This window comes from Crinia signifera, chromosome 2 (genome assembly GCF_055691185.1).
Source record: "Crinia signifera chromosome 2, ASM5569118v1, whole genome shotgun sequence".
Classification (NCBI taxonomy): domain Eukaryota; kingdom Metazoa; phylum Chordata; class Amphibia; order Anura; family Myobatrachidae; genus Crinia; species Crinia signifera.
The window spans coordinates 45,609,815-45,637,298 of record NC_139218.1 but is presented as its reverse complement, the minus strand read 5'-3'; the positions used below and the strand labels follow the sequence as shown (position 1 = coordinate 45,637,298).

The following is a 27,484-nucleotide window of genomic DNA, read 5'->3' as shown; positions in this document are numbered from 1 at the left end:
CCCCCTTTTGCACCGCGGCTGCGCCGCGCAAAGGTCCCCCTGCTGTTGTGTCTAGTTCTGGGACCACCCATTACCATAATTCTAGATTTGCCTATGTACATGACGCGTGCCTAATAGAAAGATTTTTCTTCTGGAATCCTTACTAAATAACCCCACCCGTCATATGCGGTAAAGATTAAAACAAATGGGTACTTGTTTCCAGCGATTTTAATTGCAGGCATCGGGACCCCAAAAATCGCGTTTATCGCATCGCATGCAACCAAATCGCATGCGATGCGATCGACGCGAATTTTACCTTGGAATCAATGTAAAATGGTCCCTGAGACCCAATTTTACATTGGGAACAATGTAAAATACACCCTAGACCCCAATTTTCATTGCATACCCCCCGCATTGGATACCCCCACTATCCACGTCGGCGTGGAGTTGATTTTATAAAGTGTGGCGAGCGCAAAGTGTCATGGACGAGCGCAAAGTGCCATGGACGCGATCAACGCGATTTTCTCATTGCCGGCAATAAAGGCTTAAAATACACAGAAAATCGGGTCCATCGTGTCCATCGCATACCTTAAGTTAAGGTATGCGATGACCCACGACGGGCGCCTTGCTAGGAAACAAGTACCAACAAATGTTTTAAATATTGCCATGCAAATTGTTTTTGTAGTTTAGCAGAACAGTAATTTAAACAAAATTAGTAAATTGGTCACATATACTTTAAAATGTACAATGGCTTTCAATTTAACATTGCCTTAGGTAGGTAATATTTTATTACAGGTACTATATTTAGAAGATCAGAAAGAAACTAATGGTTTCAGTGGTTTGCATTATCAAGCATAATCAGGGGTGCCAAGAAGGGGGTCGAGGATAGGTGCGGCTTACAAAGGCTTCAACCAAGGAGTACATGGGAGACGTAACCCTTGCTATGCCTTAATCACGCCCTCAGGAGCATAACCACGTTCCCTCCTGAGGTCCCCCCACTTCCCATCTGGGGCATAGCCTCGGCCACCCTGAGTTTAATAAAAACTGCTGAAACCTGAGCTTTTTTGGGATAATACAGATTTAAACATTGCAGATAATCTGTGTACGCACATAAACAAATTGGAGATTATAACATGTCATATTATAAATCATATTTATAATTTTGAATTGATTAAAATACAGTATTATACTCCTGCATAATGATGCATAGTTTGGGATACTGGAGATGCAGAACACTTACGCTATTTCTGGTCACATAAAGACGCATGCAGCTCGGCAATGTTTGCTGTAGGAATTAGGGATTTACATGTTATATCCAGTTGTGTTTAGTATGTCCCAGTATAGGGAAGATTTACTTACCTGCCAGTAATAAGGAAGAAAAGAGTGAGAATAACCAGTAGAGTAAATCCTCCAACAGCAGCGGTGGCAATTACCAAAATCTGTCCTTGTTCCGCTGCCATATCTGAAGCTGCAACAATGAAAACAAGCAGCGTTAAACAGTGTACTGAACGAAATCAAGAGGACTGTGAAGCAAATTGAAAAAATGGGACAGAATCGGAAATGTACTGTTTTTAAATATGCCATACACACTTGGTTATCACAAATGAGACAATGTACAAAAAAGAGCAGTATTCAATGCCGCCGGCATTGGGGTTTGTGAGGCGAGGATGGCTCATTTTAGGCAAGGCCATCCTTGCCGTATGCAAAGTTCCAGGCTTGCCATCAGAGGATGGCAAGGATTCCCTGCAACGGTAAGTTTGACCACAAAGAGCAAAGAGCCAGCTGCATATAGTGGTGGGCCTCGCCGTTTTGACGGCCGCACTCTCCGTTTCCACCACGCTGAAAAGAACCAGTGAGGTGGAAACAGTAAGTGAAGGGGGGGTCAGTTGAATACTGACCGCGAGCTATGACGATAAGCTATGGGCACTGCTCGCCGTCATAACTCGCCCAAACGGCATTGAATATGCCCCAAGATCTAAAGACATGGGGGGGTTGGAGCTGCTGTTTTACAATAAGAAAATGTAGTGATGAAATAACAATAGTATAAAATAAAAACTAAGCTAAAAAGTGTAAAAAAAGCCCCCAGAGAAGTGCGCAGAAACCAGTTTTTTTTTGGTTAGAATTCATTATAGTGTTTGGATTTCCAAAGCAGCCAGCCCCGGCGCGCACAAGACGCTTGTGCGCCCCGTTCCGACGGAGCTTGTGTATGTTGTGTATGAATGTATGCTGTGTGTGTGTGTTGTATATGTATGCTGTGTGTTATGCATGTGCATGTATTAGTGTATTTGTATGCATGCATTTGTGAGTGTGTATATTTATGCATGTTGTGTGTTTATGTATGTATGTATGTGTATGTACGTATGTATGTATGCTATGCTTGCAGTTGGTGTATGCATGCTGTGTTTGTGTTTTTATTTAGTCCTTAGGGGGCCCCCCTTGTACCCGTGCCCCATGGAGCCTTAATCCGGGCTCTGCCTCCCCAGAGTCCCGCATCAGCACCAGTGATGCTGGAGAAGTCACTTGGAAATGGTGCAGTGGACATTTTTCCATTGATTTGCAATGTGCAGTAAACATATGGCTCCGGGAACATGGTGCGCGCCATGTTTTCAGATACCCATAAATATGTACTAGAGATAGTTGCCGGGAACACGACGGGTGTCATGTTTTCGGAGACCTGCGCATGCACAGAGTCTAAGGAGCCTCAGAGAGGAGGGACCCACAGAGAGGAGTCTGCATATGTGTTCCCTCCTCTCTTAAGATGCCTCTGCTAAACACCTAATATAACATGTTACTTAAAGCAGTCTTAATTATTATAATCAAATGTGAGATCAATTTAACAGGAATGCTAGCGGCCCTGTTTTCAAGTCTGCAAGGGTTTCTCTTTGAGAAAGTGGGTTAGAGGAGATTATCTAATTATATGCCAAGCTAGTAATAGTAATAATCTATGCTTGCTTGATGTAATGAAAGGGAGCTATAATTTATGAACCTGGATAGTACAGTTATATGGCCCCTATAGAGATATTAAGTATTTGCATACATTCATCTAGCGGAATAAAAAACTAACATTAGGAATAATGTATACGTCGTGTGATTGATGCAAAATAACCTCCTATCCGTGCAGGGTCAGCCATTCCCGCATCTGCTTTCTAACTTTCTATTAATTACCACTTAAAATGAAAATGGTTTTTCATATCTGGATGCTTCTAGTAATGATGCATCTGATTCTATTGTGAAGTATCGAGGCGGCACAAATTACGTTCTGGAAAAAAAAAACACCTTGAAGTAACCACGGTACACCGTTCATTTCTCCTGTACTGCTCTGACCATAATGAGACCTAGATTTTATATAGGCAGCATGATATGTAACTCAGCAACCAGTGGCGTAAGTTCGTCCCAGTTGCCCGGAGGCAAGATGAATATTGGTGCCCCCCCCCCCCCCCCCCCCCACACACACACACACACAACGTTAATCAAAATATATATATAGTCTGTTATGAAATATACATTATATACTGTATATACAGAGAGAGAGAGAGAGAGAGAGAGAGAGAAAAAACACATATACATTTCAGAACTCAGCCACAGAAGTGATTTTGATGGCTTTCAATTAATGTATTTAAACTGGCAGAGGTGAAGAGGTGCCCCCTTGAGAGCAGGAGCCCGGCGGCAGATGACTCCATTGCCTCCCAGAGTTCTGCCTCTGTCAGCAACCGTTACTTGTCTGAGAGATGAATCCCTTAAATGTATCATTTCCGTTAGAGGGGTTATCCTATTGACAAGGTATGCAATAAATACATTACATTAGTTTTATGCTAGCTACTGTACGTTTTATATTGGAAAAGCATCCACTTAATATGCTGCACAAACGTGGGATAAAAAAATAAATAAATAGAATTGCCAATATGCACTTAGGGTTATGGGAGGCTAATGTGATAGAAAATAGTAATCCTTTCTAAAAATATATATAAAATGTTATGAATGGTACAGTACAGAAATGGACTTTGCCAGGGGTGTGTCTAGTTTGGCATTAGTACAAGGGTGGAATCACTGATGGATCAAAGTTTGAGCGAGATGTTTTATTAAAGTGGAGGTGGTGCCTACAGTAACCAATCAAATTCTAATACTCATTTCTCTGGTACTGTATATTCTGTAAAATCATAACTAGAATCGAATCCTTTGCTACAAGCAAAACCTTTACTTGCTTTGATGAATCTCCCCCGTGTATTGAAAGTGTTAATTTATTCAACTGAGAGCAGCAGCCACTGTGACACTATTCATGATATACTAATACATGTAACCAGTGCAGTATGACTGTAACTCTAAAGCCGGAATTCAAAGTTCCAGCTGTGAAGCGTCGGAAACACAGTGGATTGGCGAAACGAACGTGAATTCGACAATCTGCAGCCATTTCCGACAAAACAAATCCAACTTGTTTTAAAGTCGGATCTGCTTTGTCATCAATGCTGTCGGTAACGGCAGAATTGAATAGGCGAGTGATGCTATTTCTGCCGGTAGAAATAGTGTCCAGGATTGAATACCCCCCTATGTATGAAGTTTTGGAGAGAGAAAAACTGGAGAAAGATAAAGTGCTGACCAATCAGCTCCTACCTGCCATGATGCAGGCTGTGTAGTCGGTACATTATCTCCATCCACGTTCTCTCTCTCCATTGCATAGTACAAAGACCCCTATGAGGTAGCTAGAATGGTTTAGGCTGCCAAGCAATCCCTAGGTAAAGTAACACTCCTGCATCTTCACTAAGCAGTTAAGCAGGGGAACCACAGTGAATGGAACAAGGTACAGGTCGGGTCTCCCTTATCAGTGTATTATCAGTGTATTCCAAAAACTGAAATATTCCAAAAATATTTCAGGGTTTTTTGTTTTCTTTTTTTCCCTCAGCCCCTTTTTTTCATACTTACCTCATCCCCCGATGTCCACGGTGGCCTTCAGGATTCATTCAGTGGCATACCTCATCCCCCGATGTCCACGGTGGCCTTCAGGATCCTCTTAAGTTGCATCTTCAGTCCCAAGGGTGCATTGCGCGAATGCATGCGGCGTGCCACTGACGTCTGAGTACTCGCACAATGCACCAATGGGACCGGAGATGTCGCTGGAGAGTATCCTAAAAGCCGCCGTGGATGCTGAGGGACACCGTGGACATCGGGGAACCACCAGGGGACCAGGTAAGTATGAATAAAAAAATCCAAAATCCGAAAAAATCCCTTATCCAAAATGCTTGCGGTAAGGGATACTCAACCTGTATTGTATAAGAGGATCTAGGCAAAGAAGGTCAAATATACTAAATAAATAACTGTCATGTAGGCCATATGTTCAAATTAAATGAAGATTGAAATGCAGTACCCTTACTCTTTCTGTAGGTGATGCTGCTCTGTAAAGAACCACCTTCAGGAACCCTTTTAATGACCAGACAACCACAAGAAATCTTGAATTGAACGAATTCTACCTTGCAGTTTTCAGCTGCGGACATTAAATTGCCCGTCCCTGGCTAACTTATCGTACGCATTTATTACTGTAAAAAAAATAAAGCAGTACAATTAAATTAAGAAAAGATTGGACTTTAGCATGTTTAATTAGTACGCCATCCCATAAAAAGGAGCATTTTAAAAGCTGATACTGTATGTTTTTGCATAAAGCACACCGCGGTTAATTAAACTTACTTTCATCTCCGGTTTCAAATTCAAACTTATGACTGTAGCCGCTGTACCCTGCAGCAGTCCTGACTCGAATGTGAAATATATATTTGGTGGATGGCTTGAGGCCTGTGATAATAACACTGGGAGCTTTGGATCTTGTCGAGGAATAACTGAGTTGTTCGTGTTCCTGTAGACAAAAGAAAACAGTCATAGTTTAGAATTGAATAAAACGTATCCATGATATATAGCAGCATTTTGGAATCCGGTCACCCAGCTTGGTCGGTATTTCTGTGAAATGCACAATGCGTTAATGTAACAGATGTGTTTGAGAGTGAGATTTTTTTTCCCCCACTGTTTTGTTGTTCGTTTGACTTTGAAAGCTGCGCCTTTGATTTGCTGCATGAAATGACAAGCGCTATAGCGGTGCTGAGCTTATCTTTATGATAAACTCGGCTATACTTTTACAATGAAAGCTCACTTCGTACACTTTCAAGCAAAATGAAATATAACATTGCTTCATTCGTGGGGCACCACACCAATGATAATAAGTTAGGCTTAAAGGGGAACAAGAATAGAATATTTAATATTTGAATGTTTTGGCACCTCGTACACCAGCCAATACAAAATATGCCTTCATACTGTGGTTTACCATTTCCAAATATTAAGTGTTTCGGCCTGGCCTCTACTAGACTGCGTTCGATGAATCCCACGTAATTGAGAGAATCTATATTTAAGTTCAGAAGCCACACCCACTTTTATAAGCCTGAGCGTTCATATATATTTACTGCCAGATTATCATGTGATATACCAACTGCCTCGCAGAGGGCAGACAGCAGCTTGCCAAATACCACAACTCCCTGACATTACTGTTCCTCCCTAATAAAGTAATATTGGTGTCACTCTGGAACCAGTTGTGGTATATTTGGTCAACACCTAGTGACTGTCGACCGGATACCCTGGAACAGACATAGGGGTTTCCTGGGACAGACTACTACTATACAGTTGTACTGGGCTGTCTAATTATAAGAGGGGATCCCATTAAAAATGTCATTGGTGGGCTGGATTTGCATAAACATCCATTCGCTTTGCTGGGGTGTCCGCCACATCATTCGATGGTCGGTGACCATCGAATGATGTTTAGCGTGCACGCATATATAAGTGACTTTTCCCATATGGTAATGGGGCAGCCCGGCGCTCCCCACCTATCTCCGCCCCCCCCCTCGCTGCCATGGGTGCGTGCACCCGGCGACCCGAAAGGTCGCCGTGGGTGCATGCACCATGCGCCTGCACATGCGCAGAAACACGCATGCGCATGCGCAGACGCACAACATCGGTACTGCGTGCAAATGCGCGCAGTACCGATGCAATCTGAATAAGGCCCTCTATTTCATCTCCGAAAATATTAGATGGAAAGGAAGAACAGAGAATAAATGTGTGTGGCTTATATATTTATACCAGAATCACTTGCATACTAATTTATTATCCATATTGGGTTCCTTTTGATATATTGCTTTATAAGGGCTGCAGTTATTCTATGAGTCATATCTGGACTGGTTACTTGTGTTCTAAGCAGCACCTAGGCCTCCCACTGTCTACGTGGAAACCAAACATTTGAATTAATACTCTTAACCGTAACTTATTCTCATGAATGCAGCTCCCATTGTTAGTTACAGGGATGGAAGACGTAAGTGTGAGCTTTAAATACCCATCATTACTCACTTCTACCCGCAGGTAGTGCCAAAATGCCGGCGCTATCCGGGGGTAGTCCTGTGGGTGAGAGAAAGAAACATGCATATAACTTATACAAATTCTAACTCTGCTGAAACTAACATTAACAAATAAAGTCAAAAGCAAAATAAGTATATTGTCTTCCAGCAAGTAGTATTCACAAATGCAGTAAAGATACGTAGGAAATGATATAGGAAGAGTAACATAGTTATTAACCCTTTGAGTGCCAAGTGAATTTGTCAAAATAGGTGTGAAAATTGGCAGGGTTTTATTAGTCATCATAATGACTTTTTTTTTTTGACACATTTTATATTTGCATTTATATAACAAATGTGAGCGACGCTGGCATGTTTAGTGGATATTTTGAACATCTCTAACAGAGATGTTGGCACTCAAAGGGTTAAACTAGAGTAATGGTATAGTAACAAACTATATATGATATACTAAAAGACACAAGGACTGCTTCAAAGACTCCAAGTATAAAGCGATTCATACATCTGGGTGAAATTTACTTTGAATGACTGTGACATTGAATCAGATTATTCTAGTTGGGCTGAAAATATTAAGCACACATGATAAGAGAACGACAACCAAATATATTGCTTGACTAGGAAAAAGTAACTTTAGAATCAATGGCTAATGAATGCAGACATCTATGGAAAAATAAAAACATATATGTAACTATGTATGTTGAGAAGAGTTTATTTTAAAAGTGGTTCAGATTTGACTCCGTTCTTTTGGTCAACTTATCACAGGTTTGAACCTATAAATGAGGCAAAATAAGTCTTTCATGGATATCTTGGATATTCCAAGGTGGAAAGAATGTTTTCAGATTCAAACAAACCCTTAGGACTTTGTATAGTCTGGTTCAAAAGAAGAAACATCATTGGCCCTTATTCTGATTGATGCGGACTTTACCGCGTTCTTACGGATCGCGTCTTTACGGCGTCTGCGCATGCGTGGAGAACGCTACGCGCATGTGCCACGCCTTGACTCGGTACCAGTTCGGACAAAGCCCGTCCAAAACTGGTCACCGCAATCAGTCGGGAAATAGGGGCGTATTATGGGCGTCATGCGGAATGACACATGGGCGTAGTTTCAAAGTGGGCAAAACGGGGCGGAAACATGGGCGGACACGGGGGAGTACACTTATGTTGGGGGGCGTACATTCGGAAACCACTCCGAATGCACGCGAGCAAAAAGGGCTGAAATGTGCGGTGTCCACAAGTGTACTATTGCTTTGCGGACACCACTCGTTCATGCGGTAGGCGAACGTACGCCTAATGACTACAACCATTAACACCTGAACCCAATAGAATCTACTCCTTTACTCATTACTCACTAATAGGACGCTTGTCAGTGCTTTAATTGAAACCATTGCACTTCAATTGCTGTAAGGGTTAATGTGTGCTATGCATGTGTTAGGCATGCTTGTAAGGATATATTGGAATCTAATTGATTCCAATTCCAAATAAGCAGTTTTTTAAGAGGATAGGTAATTGAATAAGTGGGTCATGTGATGTCTTGCAGAAGATACTTCATAGTGGGTTGTTTGGCGTAAATCCTCCGCTTACGTGCGGTAGCACCGCTTGGCTCCCGTTCGGATGCGGTATTCCCGAGCATACTCTGTAATACTCTGTAATACCGTGCCGAATCGGAGTGTTTCTCCCGCACACGCATGGTTTGTATGTCGTCCGTAAACACGCCCTGTTCTTAAAGAGTGAGTCCGTCCGAATGCGGAGGACACGTGGGCGTTTCTACGGACGATGGCCGCATGCGGCAAAACACCGTGGCGTGCGGACCGCTCCGTAAGAATGCGGGAATATCCGCACAGATCTGAATAAGGGCCATGAAGAGGATGAAGAAGATGAGATCGAAGAGGAATACAAATTTGTATACTGCTCTAATTTTTATGTTACTTTCTATAATTTAGTTCAAAAGAAGAAAGAAGAGGGAGTAAAGAAAGAAGAACAATAATATATTTCTTTTTATACTACTTCTCTCTAATTTTTATCTGCCTTTCTGGTGTAATAGAAGAGGGGGAACAGGAAGTAGAATAAGTGGAAGAAGATTATTTTTTATAGTACTATTCTTGTTCAAAGGAAAGAAAAATAAGAAGAGGAAGAAGGATTCAAATCAGAAAAGTTGTTGTATTAGTTGTATTTAAGCTGTTGTCAGTGAGAAACAGTCTGGCCAAGTTTATTCATAGGCTAACCACTTCTAAATCCACATGCAAAAAAAAGAGAAAAAGGCCGCGCTCTGAGGAAATAAACCAATTGCTACACAGCATGCTGGATAATTAATTTATAAACTTTGATAGATTTAATATAACACTGTAAACATATAACACAATAAAAAATACAATAAAAAAAATCGGGAGATAAGGATGAATTAAAATGATGTCATGACTGGATACTGGGATAAGCACCCCTATAAAAGTTCCTCTTATTAAGGATCCTGTTCCGATTGACGTACTAGGTACACCATTTACTTGGACAGTTCAGTGTCAGTGGATAGGGAAGAGAATAACATCCCTAAATTTTAATGTAGTCGGGGCACAAGGGGGGCCGTAGAGATCTACTCAGCAGAGTGGAAATAATTTATTAAGATAAAAAAAACGCACACACCTCCGGGTCATGTGACATAAATAAAGGGGTCATATTACTAAATGTAAAGTGGATTAAATTCAATTTAAACACCTTATATGTATATCATTTTTAGTGTTTTATGTCTGCCTACTATTTCTTAATAAAATGTTGTTGTGTGAAATGTGATTTTATGTTAGTATGATTAGATTTCCACAGCGTGCAGGATAAACAGTTGACAGCTGTACCAATTGGCGGCTATATTGGCCTAGGTATAAATACAGGGATATAACAGGCTTGCCTACCCTCCTGGATGGTCCCAGAAATCGGGTCCCCCTCCCGGCCCCCCGGAAAGGGGGGCAACCCTCCCGCATAACCCCCCATCTCCTGCGAATCGCCCCTCGGTGGGGATGTCCGGGGGTAAAACGACTTGATCTCATCCTTTTAGCCCCACCCCCCAGGATCCTTAATAAAAGGAACTTTTATAGGGGTGCTTATCCCAGTATCCAGTTATGAAATCATTTTAATTCATCCTTATCACCCGCTTTTTTAATTGTATTTTTTATTGTGTATAATCATGGTTACAGTGTCATATTCAATTTATCAAAGTTTATAAATTAATTATCCAGCAAGCTGTGTAGAAATTGGTTTATTTCCTCAGAGCGCAGTCTTTTTCTCTTTTTTTGCATGTTGTCATTTTAGGGATGGACAACCCCCTATTCAGCTGCGGCTTTATTTGAATAAGGAGCCCAATGGGTAGCGCCTGTTAAACTGTCCTAGTGACAGAACACCCCCCAACTTCTAAATCCAAATGCAAAACAAGATCTATTGTGTTACCACTGAGATAAACAGCAGAGGAAAACATTTGTGCAAGTCCATTAATTGTGCAGAGAAGGTTCTGATGAAGGCGTGAGGGTTTATAATTGATCCACACATTGGAATCTTGTAAGATAAACCATCCTTGTCGCTCTAGGACTAAATCAGCCACAAACTCTGCAATTTCTTTTGCAAATATTTTTCCATCTACAGGACGGGGGGAGAAAAGAAGGATTCGGACACCGGAACCTGTAGAATTCAGAGCAGCATTTAACTCAAGTGGTACACTAATGGGGGTTAGATGTGGTTTAATATTGATAACGACTTCCCCTGCACACAAAAAATGTTCTGCTATAGTGCTTCCCAGCCAAAAAGTATAACATAACTTGATTATTTAGTATGCCTATACAGTCATACATAATATAGACAAGCCACATATCATTGTATGTGACTGTATATGCATAACAAATAATGCAACACTGGATGGAAAACAGTGTAGCAGAACATTTTTTATGCAGATAAAGTTACAATTTCATACAAAATCTAGGCAGGCTATATATCATTTTAATCAGCAGACGCTGCTTGTGAATCTAGTTACCATAGTGATGCACATAAGATGCTTTTATTGGGGAAAAACATAAAAAATTACATGTGCCTTACATCAGCTGTTTTGGCAGAAATTAGTAGATTTGGCATTTTTAATGTTAAAAATATTTTTTACAACGTTTATTTGTTACGAACGTACTGTCGATTTTGTACTTGTAAATGAATGGAAACATTGCCCAATAGAACAATGCTGCACAACCATAGGAGAATCATTATCAACTGACCTGCGACCAACACTGCTCACATAACTGCTGGTACTTGCCAAGCTGCTGGTAGGTGTCTCGATACGTATCATTTGCTTATTTTCGCACAGTCCCCGAGTACACATCGGCAGTGGCATTATCATCCCTGAATAAGGCCAAATGTGTCTTATACACAAGAGTCATAATGAAGCTGTTATTAAATGTGAATGTGACATTTTCGCAAAATAGGAGCATGTATATTTTTAAACAACGGCTGCTGTTCCCGCAGTTTCCCGAAATAACATGTATATTCTTCAGCTATGAGCTATGCTAGTACTGTAACTTCAGAGAAACACTGACTGACTAAGTGCAGGACCGGAGGCTTGTTACACTCTTCTATGAAGAATATAAAGAAACTCGCCAAATAAGCTTCTCACACAGATAAAGGAAAGTCACATCTGATGCTGAAATATTGATGGAGTGATCATTACAAACATAACGCGGCATTTATTTCTATTGGAAATGTTGTTCATGCAGTCAGACTCCCAGTACAGACAGCCATTTTGTTGCAGCAATATTACAGCCAATGCACTGTGAAATCACTGAGGCCATGTAAGGGTATAGGATGTGCATTGCAGGCTGACCCATCAGTCCAGGGGGGCAGAACCCCCTGTAAGTGATCCCAGCGGCACCATCTTTCCTTAATGTATTCGGAAAAATGGCGCCCACACTCAAGGCAACATGCACTGTCTAAAATGGCTAAAATGCTTCTTCAGGAGGCACATGTAACTTCATATTTCATTCATCAGTATTTCATCAGGAATTGGAACTTATGCCAGAGTGATGTCACTCCTTTGCTTAGAAGTTATTATCCACTATTTATCAAATAATGGGGGTAATTCAGACCTGAGCACACGGCTGCGAATTCGCACAGAGGCCGATTATCGATAAACTGTGCATGCGCACAACCAGTAGTACACATGCACGATCCCAGTCAGCGAGGAAATCCTGCTACTTTTTCTATTCGTATGCAAGGTGATTGACAGGAAGTAGTTGTCTGGGGGTGGAAACCGGCTGTTCAGTGGGAGTGCTAAAATAAAAATTTCATTCTAGTGGGGAGGCGGCTTAACTGAACACTGGCCATAGGCGTGAGCAAAGTCACTGAGAGGGGGGTGGGGCGGGCTTGCTAGAGGGGCCCGGCAGGGGGCCCTGGTCTGACCCCCTCCTTCACTTCCGGGCAGCAGCAGCACATACCTACAGCATGTGCTGTGCTGACAGAAGGCTCAGCATGAGCGTCTCACTGACAGCATGAGAGCTCAGCACAGCACATGCTGTAGGTAGGTGTGTGCTGCTGTTGCTGAAGGGGGCGACAATAACACTCCCCCCTCCAACTTTAGAGTGCTTTATTATCCCCCTAAACATTTTGGGGTCATTTTGCGTGGCCACGCCCACAAAGTTTTACCAGGGCCCGGCATACCTCTCGGTTGCCCTGGGCTTGAGCAGAACATTTTATTAAGGGGTGCACCGTCAAATTCGCCGCCGTACAATGAGGTCTGAAATACCTTCATTGTTTACAAAATAGTTGAATCTATTGTGTAAGCAAGAGGAACTCTAACTAATTGGAGACTGCTAACCAGCTATGTAATGATACAGGCACTCTGCATCATACTTCCCTGCCCTTCTGGGACATGCAGGAGGCATAGTGTATGCTTTTTTTTTGGAGGATGCAGTAGCTCAATGGCCGCTGGTTGCAGGCTTCCTCTGGTAGGCTTGCCCACTTGTTCGGGTGCCTGGAGGGAGGGAGTTTTTTGGGAGCCTCTCTGCCATTCTAGATCAGTAAGCAAGCATGGAGTAGTTCTGCTCCGCCACTGCTAGATATCTGTGGATGCCCTGTGACCGTGGAACAGTTTGGCCAACCCCTGCATATGTGAGCCAGGCAGCTGAGCAGAGTGCCGGGAGACTGAGCTTCCCACCTAGCCCTGGTCTCACTGCATGGCTGCCCCAGCCCATCGTCCCTTTTGCCATTCACCAAAAGTCTCAGATGGGCAGTCTGGCCCTGTCCCAATGCCACTAATGGAAACAAAACTGCAGAATTGCCTCTCTGATTTATAGTTGTCTGTATCCGTATATAAGAGTTTAGCTCCATCGACCATGGTCCTGCCAATCACCCGCTAGTGTCTAACTAATGTTACTACTGCTCTAGCGGCCCCCAACTATCTTTAGCTGTATACTCAGCGGGATTGCCTAAGGGTGGTCTACCATTACATGGTCAATCTAAACCCAGTCGACCTCTCTGCCTGCATACTGAACTGCTGGGTATCTGTTGCCTGTCTTGAAAACGGCCCTCCGTGGTTGAAACATTGACCTGAATGATATTATTTTGATACAATAAAAAGTCATTCACCTGCTATTGGTGATGAGTGCATTCTCTGGTTAAAAAAAATGGGACATATATATATATATATATATATATATATATATATATATTTATATATATATATATATATTGTGACAAGAACACTGGAGTAGTGTTGGAGGGCAGGTGTATTAGTCCCAGGTTCTTGTCCTACACCTTTTAGAAACAGGACCTCACAGAGGGTTAATCAGCGAGCAGCTGTGAGTGGGATGAGAAAAGGCTGCCAGACTGAGCAGTGTGTGCAGACTTCCTGGGGAGACTGCAGAATCTCTGTGTGAGAAACAAGCTGCCTTATACAAGTGAGCCACCCAGTGTTGACTGGGAAACTTTGTGTTTTTGTTTAGTGACAGTTAGGCACATCCTGTGTTTAGTTAGTGCCGGACAGGCAAGGTCTTTTCTTTTGATGTTTATTTTATTTCCTGCTGAATAAAACTGGTTGCAGCCAGTTGCACCACAAAGACTGGACTTGTATGATTTCTCAGCTACTGCTGGCTGCCTTCTACCCCAGGAAAAGGCATCCAAATTCCCCTACAGTGTTACAATATATATATATATATATATATATATATATATATACTAGGTGTTTCATCGCGCCCTACGGGCGCTCTTCACACCGTCGTAAGGGGCTACGCCCCATTAAAGTTAGAAATATATTATAATGTGAATTATGTTTGTTATTTGTGGGTGAATGTGTTTAATTATGGGGTGGGGGAATGGTGTTGGCGGGAAGGGGTGTGTTGGGTTAGGGATTTTGGTGGGGTGGTGTATGATACTTTGGCTAAGTGTAGAGTGCAGGTGTTGGTGGTATAGTGGTGCAAAGAGAGTGTGTGTGTTATTGTTTTGGGGTGGGGGAGGTGGTACCAGGAAGGGGTGTGTTGGATTGGATATTTCAGTGGGGTGATGCTGGCTATGGTGAATACAGCGTAGGCGTTGGTGGAATAGTGTATTGTTTTAAAAATGGTACCTGTTATCCATTGGTGGTATAGTAAGAGATCCTGTCAGGTGCGCAGGCAGCAGGTTTCCGGCTAGTGGCTGGCCTGAGGGTACCAGGAGTCCTTGCAGGTGCTGAGGTAGCAGGCGGCGGAGAGTTGAATGCAGTGGCGGATGTCAGAGTAGTGGCAGCACAGAGGTAGTGGGTGGCTTTGCAGCTGTGAGTGGAGTGGTAGTTTGGCGGTCGCGGCTGGAGGGGGTGGTAGCGGCACTTTTGGCAGCGCGGAGGTAGTAAGCGACTTAGCGGCTGTGAGGGGAGTGGGAGCTTGGCAGTTGTGGCTGCAGCAGGCATCGTGCGCACTCTGCAGCACTGTGCGGAATGTGCTCTTGCGGCAGTTCCCGCAAGACTGAGTTTCCTGCATTTGCCCTGTGTTTCCTGCGTGACTTCTCTGATCGCAGGTCCCGGACAGGGTGATGCTGCTGGTTTGTAATATGTGGGTGGCGGTTGATGACAATATAGGTGTAGCGCTGGGTAGTGTGCAGCTGGGCAGGCTCTCTTATATCAGGGCTCGACAAATATCTGTAAAATCTAGGAGCCAGTATCAAAGTGTAGGAGGCAGACAAATTAAAAATAGGGACAGTCTGCACCAAAAATTGTCAATGTAATGCTTATTACACATGTCACACACCCATTGCATACTATACCACAGGCCATAATGACCTGCCTCTTTCGGGAAGGGTGTATAGTATGTGTACACTCCAAATCATATGTATTTCGGATGATCCTTTAGTTTCAGCTAGTGCTGTTTGTCACATCAGTCAGGTGTATAGGTACCATTAGAAAGATGCTCAAACTAAACCCTTTAAGATACATGTTATGCTCCATATACGGGAGACCTGGGAAGTGTGTCAGTGAGTAATGAGTACACCTGTGTGTCTGCGCTGTGACCTGGGAAGTGTGTCAGTGAGTAAAGAGTACACTTGTGTGTCTGCGCGGTGACCTGGGAAGTGTGTCAGTGAGTAATGAGTACACCTGTGTGTGCGTGGTGACCTGGGAAGTGTGTCAGTGAGTAAAGATTACACCTGTGTGTCTGCGCGGTGACCTGGGAAGTTTGTCACTGAGTAATGAGTACACCTGTGTGTCTGCGGTGACCTGGGAAGTGTGTCAGTGAGTAATGTGTACACCTGTGTGTGTGCGGTGACCTGGGAAGTGTGTCAGTGAGTAATGAGTACACCTGTGTGTCTGTGCGGTGATCTGGGAAGTGTGTCAGTGAGTAATGAGTACACCTGTGTGTGTGCGGTGAACTGGGAAGTGTGTCAGTGAGTAATGAGTACATCTGTGTGTCTGCGCTGTGACCTGGGAAGTGTGTCAGTGAGTAAAGAGTACACCTGTGTGCCTGCGCGGTGACCTGGGAAGTGTCAGTGAGTAATGAGTACACCTGTGCGGCTGCCCAGTGACCTGGGAAGTGTCAGTGTGTAATGAGTACACCTGTGCGGCTGCCTGGTGACCTGGGAAGTGTCAGTGAGTAATGAGTACACCTGTGCTGCTGCCCAGTGACCTGGGAAGTGTCAGTCAGTAATGAGTACACCTGTGCGGCTGCCTGGTGACCTGGGAAGTGTCAGTGAGTAATGAGTACACCTGTGCTGCTGCCCAGTGACCTGGGAAATGTGTCAGGGAGTACACCTGTGTACCTGGGAAGTGTGTTAGTGAGTACACCTGTGTACCTGCCGGGTGACGTGGGAAATGTGTCAGTGAGCGACAGTACACCTGTGTACCTGGCCCATATCACCTGTAGCATCAGACAGTAAACAGGACCCCCCCCCTTGAGCATGGCACAGATCTAGCTGCAGGTGTGTGCGGCACTATCACTCACTTCAACTGTAGGAGCCCCCAGCTTTGCGGTTCCCGGGGCAGGGCTGCGGTAGGCTGTAGTTACTCCAGCGGCTTCTAGTCACCAGAGGAAGGAAGTCCCCCTGCTCCGACAGCGACTGTAGGTTAGTGGTGGCAGCTGCCGGGTCATGTGCAGGGGTGTGGGGCCGGGTTGCTGCTGTGTGCAGGCCGGGGGGGGGGGGGGGGGAGCGAGTTGATGCTAGGGTCATGTGCGGGGGTTGTCGGCAGTGTTCCCTCTAATCTGTGCGCGCGTGCGCGCGCACACAACTCGTCGAGTGTGCGCACAGACATTACAACAGAGCGCACAAAGCAGCAGTGGTCCGTTTTTGCAGTTGTGGACTCAATTAATGTGTGTTTCACCCATTGACTACATTTTCTGCTAGGTATTGAATGTTTAAATGTTTAATATAATTTTGAAGTAAAGTTAACACAAATGCTGAATGTCATTTTCCAGTTATATATCAGTGACGCACAAAAATTTAAATTTCCTTCAAAAGTTGCACAGCCAAAATCTTTTGCCGCACACAGCCTTCATAAAATTAGAGGGAACATTGGTTGTCGGGTCTGCGTCTGCTGCTTGCGGGCCGGGAGGTGGGCGAGCTGCTGCTGCCATGGATGTGCGGGTGATGGGCGCCTGGCAGGGCTGCTGCGGCCCTGTGCAAGCCAGGCTTCTGGGACCAAGTGCGGGGAGGTGGCAGGGCGGAGCGTGTTCCCGCGAGAGTTGGACACTGACTGCCCTGAGCGCAGGAGCCGGGGCACAGGGACCGGAACCGTGCTTGTGCATTAAGGTGTGCGTTATTGCAGGGGTTAGGTGGGGATAGGTGTGTGAAGTGCAGGGTTCTGTTCTCTTACATATTTGGCTACGATTGATTCTGCAGGCTGGGTGGTGTGTGACCCCGCCCAGCGTTACAGCCGCAGATGATTGACAGATGTAGCCAAATATATAAGAGATATATATATATATACACACTGTATATATTTATATAACATACAGCACATACCCACACACACAGTGTTGGTCCTGAAAGTTGGTGCATTCCAAGAAATGCAATTCTTCCTGGTCTCAGCGTAACCCTTGGAAATCAATGCATTAAAATAACAGCTGCTTTTGCAATAGACACTGAATATTCCCGGGCAGAAGAAAACTAATAAAATTATATTTTTCTTCTTTTTTAAACTGCAAATATGGTTTTATTACATTATAAGAAATAAAAATAGCCCTGTAAACCAGATTAAGACTTTGTGGGAGAAGATAATATGATCCTGTAAGATCCAGGTATGAAAGGAAGAGAATCTATTTGCTCATGGAAGGTGGTGGAGGCTGAAATCACGTCCTCGCTTCTTGTGCGTAACGGGGAAACAAAATTTGCTAGAGCTGGAGATTTCAGGATGGAGTGTGGAAAGTCTCACAGAGCATAAATTGTCAACGTAATAAAAAGAGAAACTGCTCCCTCGGGACCAAATTCACAGTCCCTGAAAGCGTTAGTAAATTTTCACATGGTTAAAACAGCGCTGTGTCCCTGCTCTACTGCCTAATAATGTTTCTTTGCTTTTAGTAGTATATTCCAGCCCTGACTGGACTACATATTATTGAATGATGCTTCTGGATATTAAGCATTGGAATAAATTGTGCGAGGGAGGGTTGAGCTGCATTCCAGAACACCTAGCTAGGTGTATGGAACACAAGTACTTCATATTAATAATACACACAGCTGAATACATACAAGCACCTGCCTATCAACATGTATTTACACAATGCGGCCGGCGAGGGCATTAAACGGTGGGGATCGACGAAAACCAAGCGACCCTCGCCATTTAACCCCCGCGCCGGCTGCTCACCGTATTCAATGTTACAGGGGAACCGTCGCTGTCAGATGATGGCGAGTATTCCCCCCAACAGCGAGGTTCACGGCTAATGCAGAAGCGTGCTACATTTAGCCATGAGCCTCGCTGTTTTACCGGCCATCACACCGTTTCCACCTTACTGTAAAAACCTAGCGAAGTGGAAACAGCGTGTGGAGGGGGACCAGTGGAATACTGACCGTGCCGGCTGTGACAGCGAGCAGTCAGCACTGCTCAGTGTCACAGCTCACAAAAATCATTGAATATACCCCATACTGTGGGTGGGATGAGATTGGGCCTGATTCAGACCTGATCGCTGATCTGCAAATTTGAAGATTATGGCAAGTGGTTAACCACCATCTAGACAGAAAGAAAACCTGCCCCATGCATATTTGCAAGTGAATTGCGAAAACGTCACTGTCCGCTATCCTGTCGCACATACATAAGGAATCAACCAGTAAACATCTGGTTACCACCCAAAACGCTGACTCTCTGTCAGTCAGATTGCGATGAGATATTTTTAATATTTCTGTTGCTATTTGGGTCCACGCATGTGCGCTACGATCCGTACGCATGCTCAGTCATTCCATAATCAAAGGGATACAGCGGGTATTAGGAGTGCACATACCCGTAGTGAACCAGAATTACTTGAGAGACATAAAAGGTGTTTTTTACCAAGCGGAACCTTGATCTTAACAGTGCAAAATAATCCATGTACTGTATTTGCTTTGAGAATAGTCAACAGTCAACACTTCCCTGCTGAGGGCTGAGGCCCAAAGAATGATGTGGAAGAAGATCCTACAGACTCAGCATAACTGAGGCATTTAACTACTGGGTAACAAGACGAAAGGACCTACTGATGGTACCAACTGCTTTTCCCTCCTCAGTGTCTGGCATAGCATCACCCATATTTCCAGAGGACTCTTCCTCCAGCTAAATATTGGAATGTTACTGGCTCTTAAAGTGTGTCTCCTGCTTGACATACAATATGTGCTTTTACTATAACACATCTGGGGTGTCCCTGTATTTCACAAATACAGGTCAAGTTTCCCTAATCCTTGTATTCCAAAACCCCAAAATATTCTGAAACCGTGGTTATTTAGAACATTTAGTTTTTTTTGGGGGGGGGGGGGGATCCCCCTAGCTCCTTTTTTTCATACTTCCTCATCCCCCGATGTCTGTCGCAGCCTTCAGGATCCTCTTCAGCGTCATCTCCGGTCCCAGGAGTGCACTGCGCGAGTGCACCAGTGATGTCACCAGCGTGCCCGCGCACTCGCGCAATGCACCACTGAGAGATGCTGCTGAAGAGGATCCTGAAGGCCGCTGTGGACGCTGAGGGACCATTGGGGCACCACCAGGGGACCAGGTAAGTATGAAAAATTTTTTTTTCCAAAATCCGGAAAAATCCCTTATCCAAATGCTCGTGATTCCGAGCATTTCAGATAAGGGATACTCAACCTGTACTGCGCCTGATTCAGTGGTGGGTGAAAATCAGGTCAGTGCGGTTTATTTGGCTGCAGCGGATCTGAGAAGATATGCATATGTCTTTGTTGTAAGATGCTTGTTGATGCCAGCTTGTTGTAAGATGCTTGTTGCCAGCTTCTGAGACCCACTGCACGTAAATGAAGATGCCGTTTTGGATGAATATCCGTCGGACCTCTGAGCAACAGTATGATTACTCAGAATGTCAACTTCAACCAAGCTGCTGGCCCCTGATACTGCGCCTGAAACTGGGATACTGGTCCTTCTAAATGACAGTAATAAGTCTACCCACATGATGGAAGCCATCATCCATGTCATTGATAAGAAACTGAAAACCGTTTGGTTCCTGAAATACAACAAGGGCCCTATTTCAGATTTTAGTGTAATAATCTCTGCACTAACCATCTAGTTACCAAAGAAATCCTGTTCTCCAGAATTCACTCTCAAACTTCATGAAATTTTAGGTGAAATTTAATAGCATGAGATATTCAGAAAGTGAGAGATTTGGTAAGACATTTTTTAAAGCGGCAATCATTTACACTGCAAAATCAAACTGGTTTTGCACCGTAAATGATTGCCGCTTTAAAAAAAAACCAGGAGATTTCTTAGCAAATCTCTCACTTTCTGAATCTCGCATCCTATTGAATTTCCCCCTTAATGTCTAGAAAACCAATTTACATAGTTGACAACGGACATATTTTTTCTACAATAATAAGAAACAGTGAAGGGGGCCCATGTGCAGCCTCTAGATGGGCCGTCTCCTCTCCGCACTACAGTAGACTCTAGCACTGTGCCAGAGTCTCCTGCGCATGCAAAGTCACCGGAAACATGGTGCCCTCCATGTTCCGGAGACTAAAATTAGTAATGTGCATGTATGGCGACCATTTTGGCATAAATTTTTGCCGCGGATGCAGCAGTCGAAGTGGGATTATGGAGAAAAATATTATTAAAACATGGGTGCAGTGTGGGCCCCCCTGGGATCAGGGGTCCATGTACTGTTCACAGCTCAAATTTCACCCGTTTTACAAACGCCTATGCTAAGAAAGCAGATAAAACGTTGGCACTAGCACTCACAGCGCCACCAAGTATTTCCCATATACCAGACTATGACATTTTTGTCTTCCAGTTGTGGAGATTAGAAGGATAAATGCCATCCAGCTTTGCCGCTTTTATCTTTTTCTTTAACATTATTACATCGCTCTTAAAATTGACTTTGAGCTCTTTAACCCTAAACTCCTAAATCTATACTTACTTTAGATGTCTTTCAGGAGAAACACTGCTGTTACTAAATACAAAGCTGCACAATTCATGTGGCTTGCAACATTATTGATTTGATACTGTTTCTCATTATACCCTTTTTTTGCTCTTGAAAATAAAAGGATAAAACCAAAAACACTACTTGAATAACTCTGTCTGCATAGATTACGTATGACATTCAAAAATAGTTGGTGCTTAAAGTCTATGGGCCTTATTTAGGGTTGTACACAAAGCGATAGTTTACATACAGTTCTGACATTAAGAATCTGCACTGGGAATGTGCAGATCTTGTTCTCGCAGTGCCCCCAAGCCTATGTAGGATTGCAGGGTGGCACTGGAGAAAATGCTAATTTTCAGGATGTGTTCAAGCCAGTGGCTGGGCCCTTTGGTGCAACTTTATTGGCATCAACTGCTTAAGCACTGGTAAAGCCGGGGTCATCAAGACATGGGTCATACTGTTCAGACACAAGCCAGGGGTCAGACTCGCTGAGAGGTATACATTTGGATGACCGGTGGTCAGAATACCGCTGCCAGCATTAAGATGGAGGGAATCCAAACAAGGGTTGGGTAAGAATACTTACCCTCCCCCTGCCTTCCTATCTCTAACCTTCCCTTCTTGCAACCTGCCCATAGTTTTCCTAACCCCCCTTCAGTCTATCCCTAGCCCTCACTGCCAGTAACTAACACCCACACCCACTGCCTAAACCTAACCCACTGCCGGCCCGCAGCCTATCCCTTATCTCCCCTTCCAAGTGCTTAAACCTAACCCCCGTCACCACAGCCTATTCCTAACCTTCCCACCCTTTAGCAGCCTTACCCTAAGCCCATCCCTACAGCCTAAGGGGAATATTAAATCCGGTGTCACGACAGCCGTGACCCGGTCCCATTCTCAGCCGGCTTGACGTCAGCTCGGCAGGCGGCATTCAATGTCCCGCCTGCTGAGTGCCAAAAAGGGGGCGTGGACGCGAGATACGGTTGTAAATCGTCGAGCTGCGGCTGGGAGCTCCACAATTTCGTCTATTCTCGGCAGAACATGCCCGACTGCTTGTGAAGTTGGGCCCGTTCTGCTGAGATCCCTGTTCAATGCTGTCGGGAAAGACAGCATTAAATAGGGCCCCGCCGCTATTTCCCCCATCGGAAATATCGGCAGGAGATGGAATACCCCCCTAAATCTATACAACCTTCCTGACGCAAACGTTTTCCAATTACTCATCATTTGGCATCCCGGCAGTTGGGATTTCGATGCAGGATCCTCACTGTTGTCGAGATTCAGGCGCTGGTCTCCTGATGTTATTCAGAATGCCCGTGTCGGTATTATGAATGCCGGCATCCTGACTGGCAGGAGTGCTGAACGCATTCCCTTTCAGACATAAACCGGCTTCGGGTTAATGCGTGTGCACAGCAAAAATCCCCTGGTTTTGGCTTATGCCTTCAGTATTTGTACATGATAAGCCTCTCTGTTCCCAGACATAGCTGCCTGCTAATAAAATGTAATATTCAAAGATAAAAAAAAAAAACTTTGTAACCAACCTCTTAAAGAATGATTAGCCCTTAATTATTCTAGCCTGTCCGTGATTACAACTTTATTATATCTCTCTGCCCAAAGCCTAAACAATCATGCATTTTCCTTTGGTTATTGCAAATTATTTATATAATTACCATAATTACTAGCTAAATGTAAATGTCATGGCCAGGGGGATGACTAATTATTATGCATAAGCACTAAGCTCAACGCGTAGCACCAGTGGTGTTGAGATATGTTGTCTTTATTCTTAGTAGAATTCCTGAGGTAACTGCAATTCACGCTTTAAGCTGCATGTGTCAGAAAGGGGAATACACTGATTGCTTCTTGTTTTTTTATGCTGTGAGACATTCTATTCTTCCTTATCAAGAACTATTGTCTGGAATCTTAGGCTTTTAGTCTTGTTTTTGGTCCGCTGCATTTTTTTTTTATTATTGAATACCATAGAAATAAGTGTTTGTAAGGACATTGATTGGTGTGTTATCGGTGATCATTACTGTGCACGAGGGAATATATTCACATATTGTATGCTTCTTTTTTTAGCTTTTTTTTACCATCCATTGATTGCAGCTTTGTGTCACTCACAACTCCTTTTTATATCGCTCATCGGGCTTTGCTACATGGTTTTTTACATTTTCTCATTCACTTCAATAGCTCATCCATTTCAATTGAGTTCTACATGTATCAAACACATTAGAACCCCCATTTAAATGAATAGGCCATTGAAACAAATGTTCTGTCTGCATTGTTTGCTATCTAAATTCACAAATCCAGGCCAACTCCTACAGGTCCAGCCATGTAAATGATATACTGTATACAGTATTTGATTACCCAGCAATGGGACATGTTGGGTGCTCAGACCCACTGATTCTTACCTCAATACGTGGGTATAGCATCCTCTCCTGCTCATAGAGTGTGGCACTCACATGTGACATCACAGTCAAGCTAAACACTCTCAAGTAAGCAGCTTTTGGCTGCTTCACCTTTATGGCCATGGCAAAAGCTCCATTTGGGAGCACCATGGGGACAGTAAAAATATCACTCATGCATAGGCTTGCCATACTATCCCATTAAACTGGGTCAATCATGGATTATACAGGTTCTGTGGCTGGCTAACGTCAAGCCTGCATTTCACCTGGTTTAATCATCCAGAGAACCTGTGTAGTTCATAAGTGTCTCAGTTTAAATGGGTTGTATGGTAGGCACAGTCATTCCGTATTTCAGGTCCCCCATAAGCAATGGATCACTAACCCTTTTATGTTTCCAATGGATGTGCAAAATAAATAGCATTTCTATGCATTTTATCATACGTCAGTCGGTGAATGGTCTATTAACCAAGGTCACTTTGCGGGCAAGAAAAAGCATCAATGAAATGTGTTCACCCTTTAAATGCCTGAGGAACAATTTCTCATTAGCAGGTCAAGACCAATACATACATTTAGGCAGAATTCTTATAAACCTTCTCCCCTGTCCATGCTACTGTACATGCCAGATTTATAGTAGAGTTCAGTTCTGTCACTCAAATCAATCATGAACAAAATTCCTAAATCATTACCCCCAAAAAGCCCTTTCATCATCATACAACCTATATATACAGTAGGTTGTAGCTGTAGGGCCGGCTGGAGGGTGGCACTTGAGAGCAGGTCAACCCCCTGGAATGTGGCGAGCAGACGCCGCAACAAGTACCCCCCCCCCCCCGGAGTGACTCGGCGGCCCTCGCCATTCCCTCCCCCCCACGTGGAGCGACGCATCGGCCCTCGCCACATCACCCGCCATGCCCCAACCTTCCCCGTGGAGCGTCATGGTGGCTGCATCACCCCCCTTCCGTGGAGCGCCGGTGACCCTGTGTAGGTGTGTACTTGCCTGTGCGCAGTCAGCATTGTGAAAGTGGAGATTTTGCCCACAGCAATCAATCAGATTCTATCATTTTTTAGGATGCACAGAGAAATGATAGCAGAATCTATGGCCAAAATCCACATTTTCCGATTTTTGAACCTTTGGTAAACTTACCGCAGAGAAAGGTCTGGAGAAGAAAGAGACGATGAATAACAGTTCAACTGGTGGTTTTGGCTGTAAACTGGTGTGGACACGGGGACACGGGAGAATATACAAACTCTGCACAGTTAGGGCCACAGTGGGAATAGAACCCTTGACCTCAGTGCTGTGAGGCAGTAATGCTAACCATTACACCATCCGTGATTCCCATGATCCAATCCCTAAGCACCTCCTTTGGCCAGGTATACCTTGCTGCTGCCACAACTCCAGACCAAGGTTCTGCCAGGAGTTGCCATCCCTAAAATATTAGCTTGTGCCTTATGGTTCTAAAATCAGCCTTCGAGAACAGCAGCAGCTTCCAGGGGAGAAGGATCCTGACAAATGATATTCTTTTTTCAACAATAGTGCACTTTCCAATTGCAATGCGCATTCAATTAATTGTTAATACTATTGCTTCTTATTTTTTTTACTACCTCCATATGTTATCTCAATCACCTCTTTTTTTTCTTCTCTAAGACCCTATCTTGTTTTAATATATGTAAATGATTATCTATGTGTGTTTGTGTGTTGTTTTTCTTTACTATTTTTTTTCTTTAGAGTGTTTTATTGACTCATCAATTGTGATTAGTTGATGAAAGAAACTGTGAACAAGAAAGCATGGCATCTGAGAGGAGCTTTGTGTTTTCATTATCACCTCTTTTATCTTCCTTCTCATGCTCCATATATACATTCCAAAGCCTTTAGTGCTCTACAGGGCTGCAATAATCTCCTCTACACAAACTTTTATAACAATTACTTCTTGCGTTTGAGCTGGATTAGCTCAGCAGTAAGAATTGTTGGAAACATTTTGCCAAAAAACAGCTCACACATGGCTTATTTGACATATGCAGACTCTTCAAGTGACAGTGTCACATTATATACACATAACTATGGCCTGAATTGTGTTATTTGGGGTTTATTAGTAGTATGGATATATTGTATAATTTAGACAATCCCCAGAGCGGTTTCCAAGATTGAAGATTTAGGGGTAATAAATCTTTTTGCAGTCCAATTTCTTTATTTATTTTTTGCAATTCAAACAGTCTGGTTTAAATCTTTAAATTAATTGTCCTTCTTTTTAATTCAAAAATGGTCTACATTGAATTTTGAACGATGTTAATGTTCTTATTTTAAAGTGGCTCACCATTGGATCTGCTAGTAGCGCTGGGGCTGTTGAGCCCGAGTAGACGTTGGACATGAAAGGGTTAAAGCATTGCATACAACCCTAGTTTTGTGTGATTTTGTTATAGAAATTCAAAATACAGTAGTACGTGTTTTTGATGATTGTAATGGTGTATTTGGAATAAGCACACACCGTTTTAGTGCTGGCACACTTGCATTTAGCCTTTCTGCGCACTTAGGTTAATGGCCCGACTGAGTGAAACATTTCCAATCTATTCCAAATAGTGGTTATACTGCCTTGTCTGCTGGCCCCCCACTGTCTCAGCTGGTAAGGTAAAAAAAGTCAGATCAAGGCACAGCCTATTTCTCTGTTTGCAGCCCCCTTCCTCCATCCATAAGGACCCCAAACTTTGATTTTTAAATAGCAATACAGCCCATCTGCCAAATATAGTTGCAACTTAATATTTAAAGAAACAGAATTAATTATATTTCCGCCATTAAATAGTAGTTACCAACCTGATATCTCTATTGCTGATAAAAATATGACAATCACTCCTACCTCTAAAGCTCGCTGCCTAGGCATTATCCTTGACTCTGAACTATCCTTTGTACTTCACATTCAGTCTGTCTCAAAATCATACCACATGCACCTAAAAAACATATTCAAAATTCACCCTTACCTTACACAAGACAACTCTAATCCATGCGCTCATCATCTCACGCATTGATTATTGCAATAGTCTCTTTATTGGCCTTCCCAAATACAGACTCTCACCACTACCGTACATCATGAATGCAGCTGCGAGGCTAATCTTCCTAGCCAGACATTCATCGTCTGCAAAGCTACTCTGTCAGTCACTTCATTGGTTACCTGTAGTCTACCGTATTCGATACAAAATTATTTTACTTACACACAAAGCCATAAACCAAACTACACCAACATACATATCTTCTCTTACAGTATCTCAAAATATCATCCGACACGACCTCTACGCTCCTTCCAAGATCTGCGTCTCTCACCCACACTCATTACTTGCTCCCATTCCCGACTGCAAGACTTTCTTTGGGCTGCACCCACTCTGTGGAATTCCCTCCCAAGCACAATAAGACTCTCCTCCAGTCTTCAAACCTATAAACGTTCCCTGAAAACTCATCTCTTCAGGCAAGCTTATCAAATTCCAGAACCAGTCACAGAACCTTGCATTCTGGTGGAATTGATGTAATAAAGAATACAGTATCTATCCTTACGTATCAATGTCTATTTCCCTATAGATTGTAAGCATGCAAGCAGGGCCCTACTATCTTTTGGGTTTTACAAAGGGGTAGTGGAAAGGGAATGTTAGGAGTCCGCACACATTAAATTTCTATATACATATGCCCCAGGAATGTTTTTTATTTTCGGGGGGAGTTTTGGTCAGGCGCCTTATTATGAGTTTCCGG

At 43.5% G+C, this 27,484-nt stretch overlaps 1 protein-coding gene across 4 annotated transcripts in view; it reads right to left on the bottom strand.

The window, feature by feature from the left end:
* Positions 1-27,484, bottom strand: part of EPHA6 (EPH receptor A6) — a 698,400-nt gene that overhangs the window by 182,675 nt on the left and 488,241 nt on the right. For 3 of the 4 annotated variants that reach the window (XR_014470285.1, XM_083171949.1, XM_083171946.1), the window contains exons 7-9: positions 7,351-7,398; positions 5,656-5,818; positions 1,339-1,447 (exon numbers count right to left, since the gene is read on the bottom strand). Coding sequence is in view for 3 of the 4 variants with exons in the window: in XM_083171949.1 (XP_083028075.1) it covers positions 1,339-1,447; positions 5,656-5,818; positions 7,351-7,398 (320 nt within the window). In the remaining variant the exon portion in view is untranslated. The remainder of the gene's footprint in view (positions 1-1,338; positions 1,448-5,655; positions 5,819-7,350; positions 7,399-27,484) is intronic. The other variant, XM_083171947.1, reaches the window with a different exon arrangement.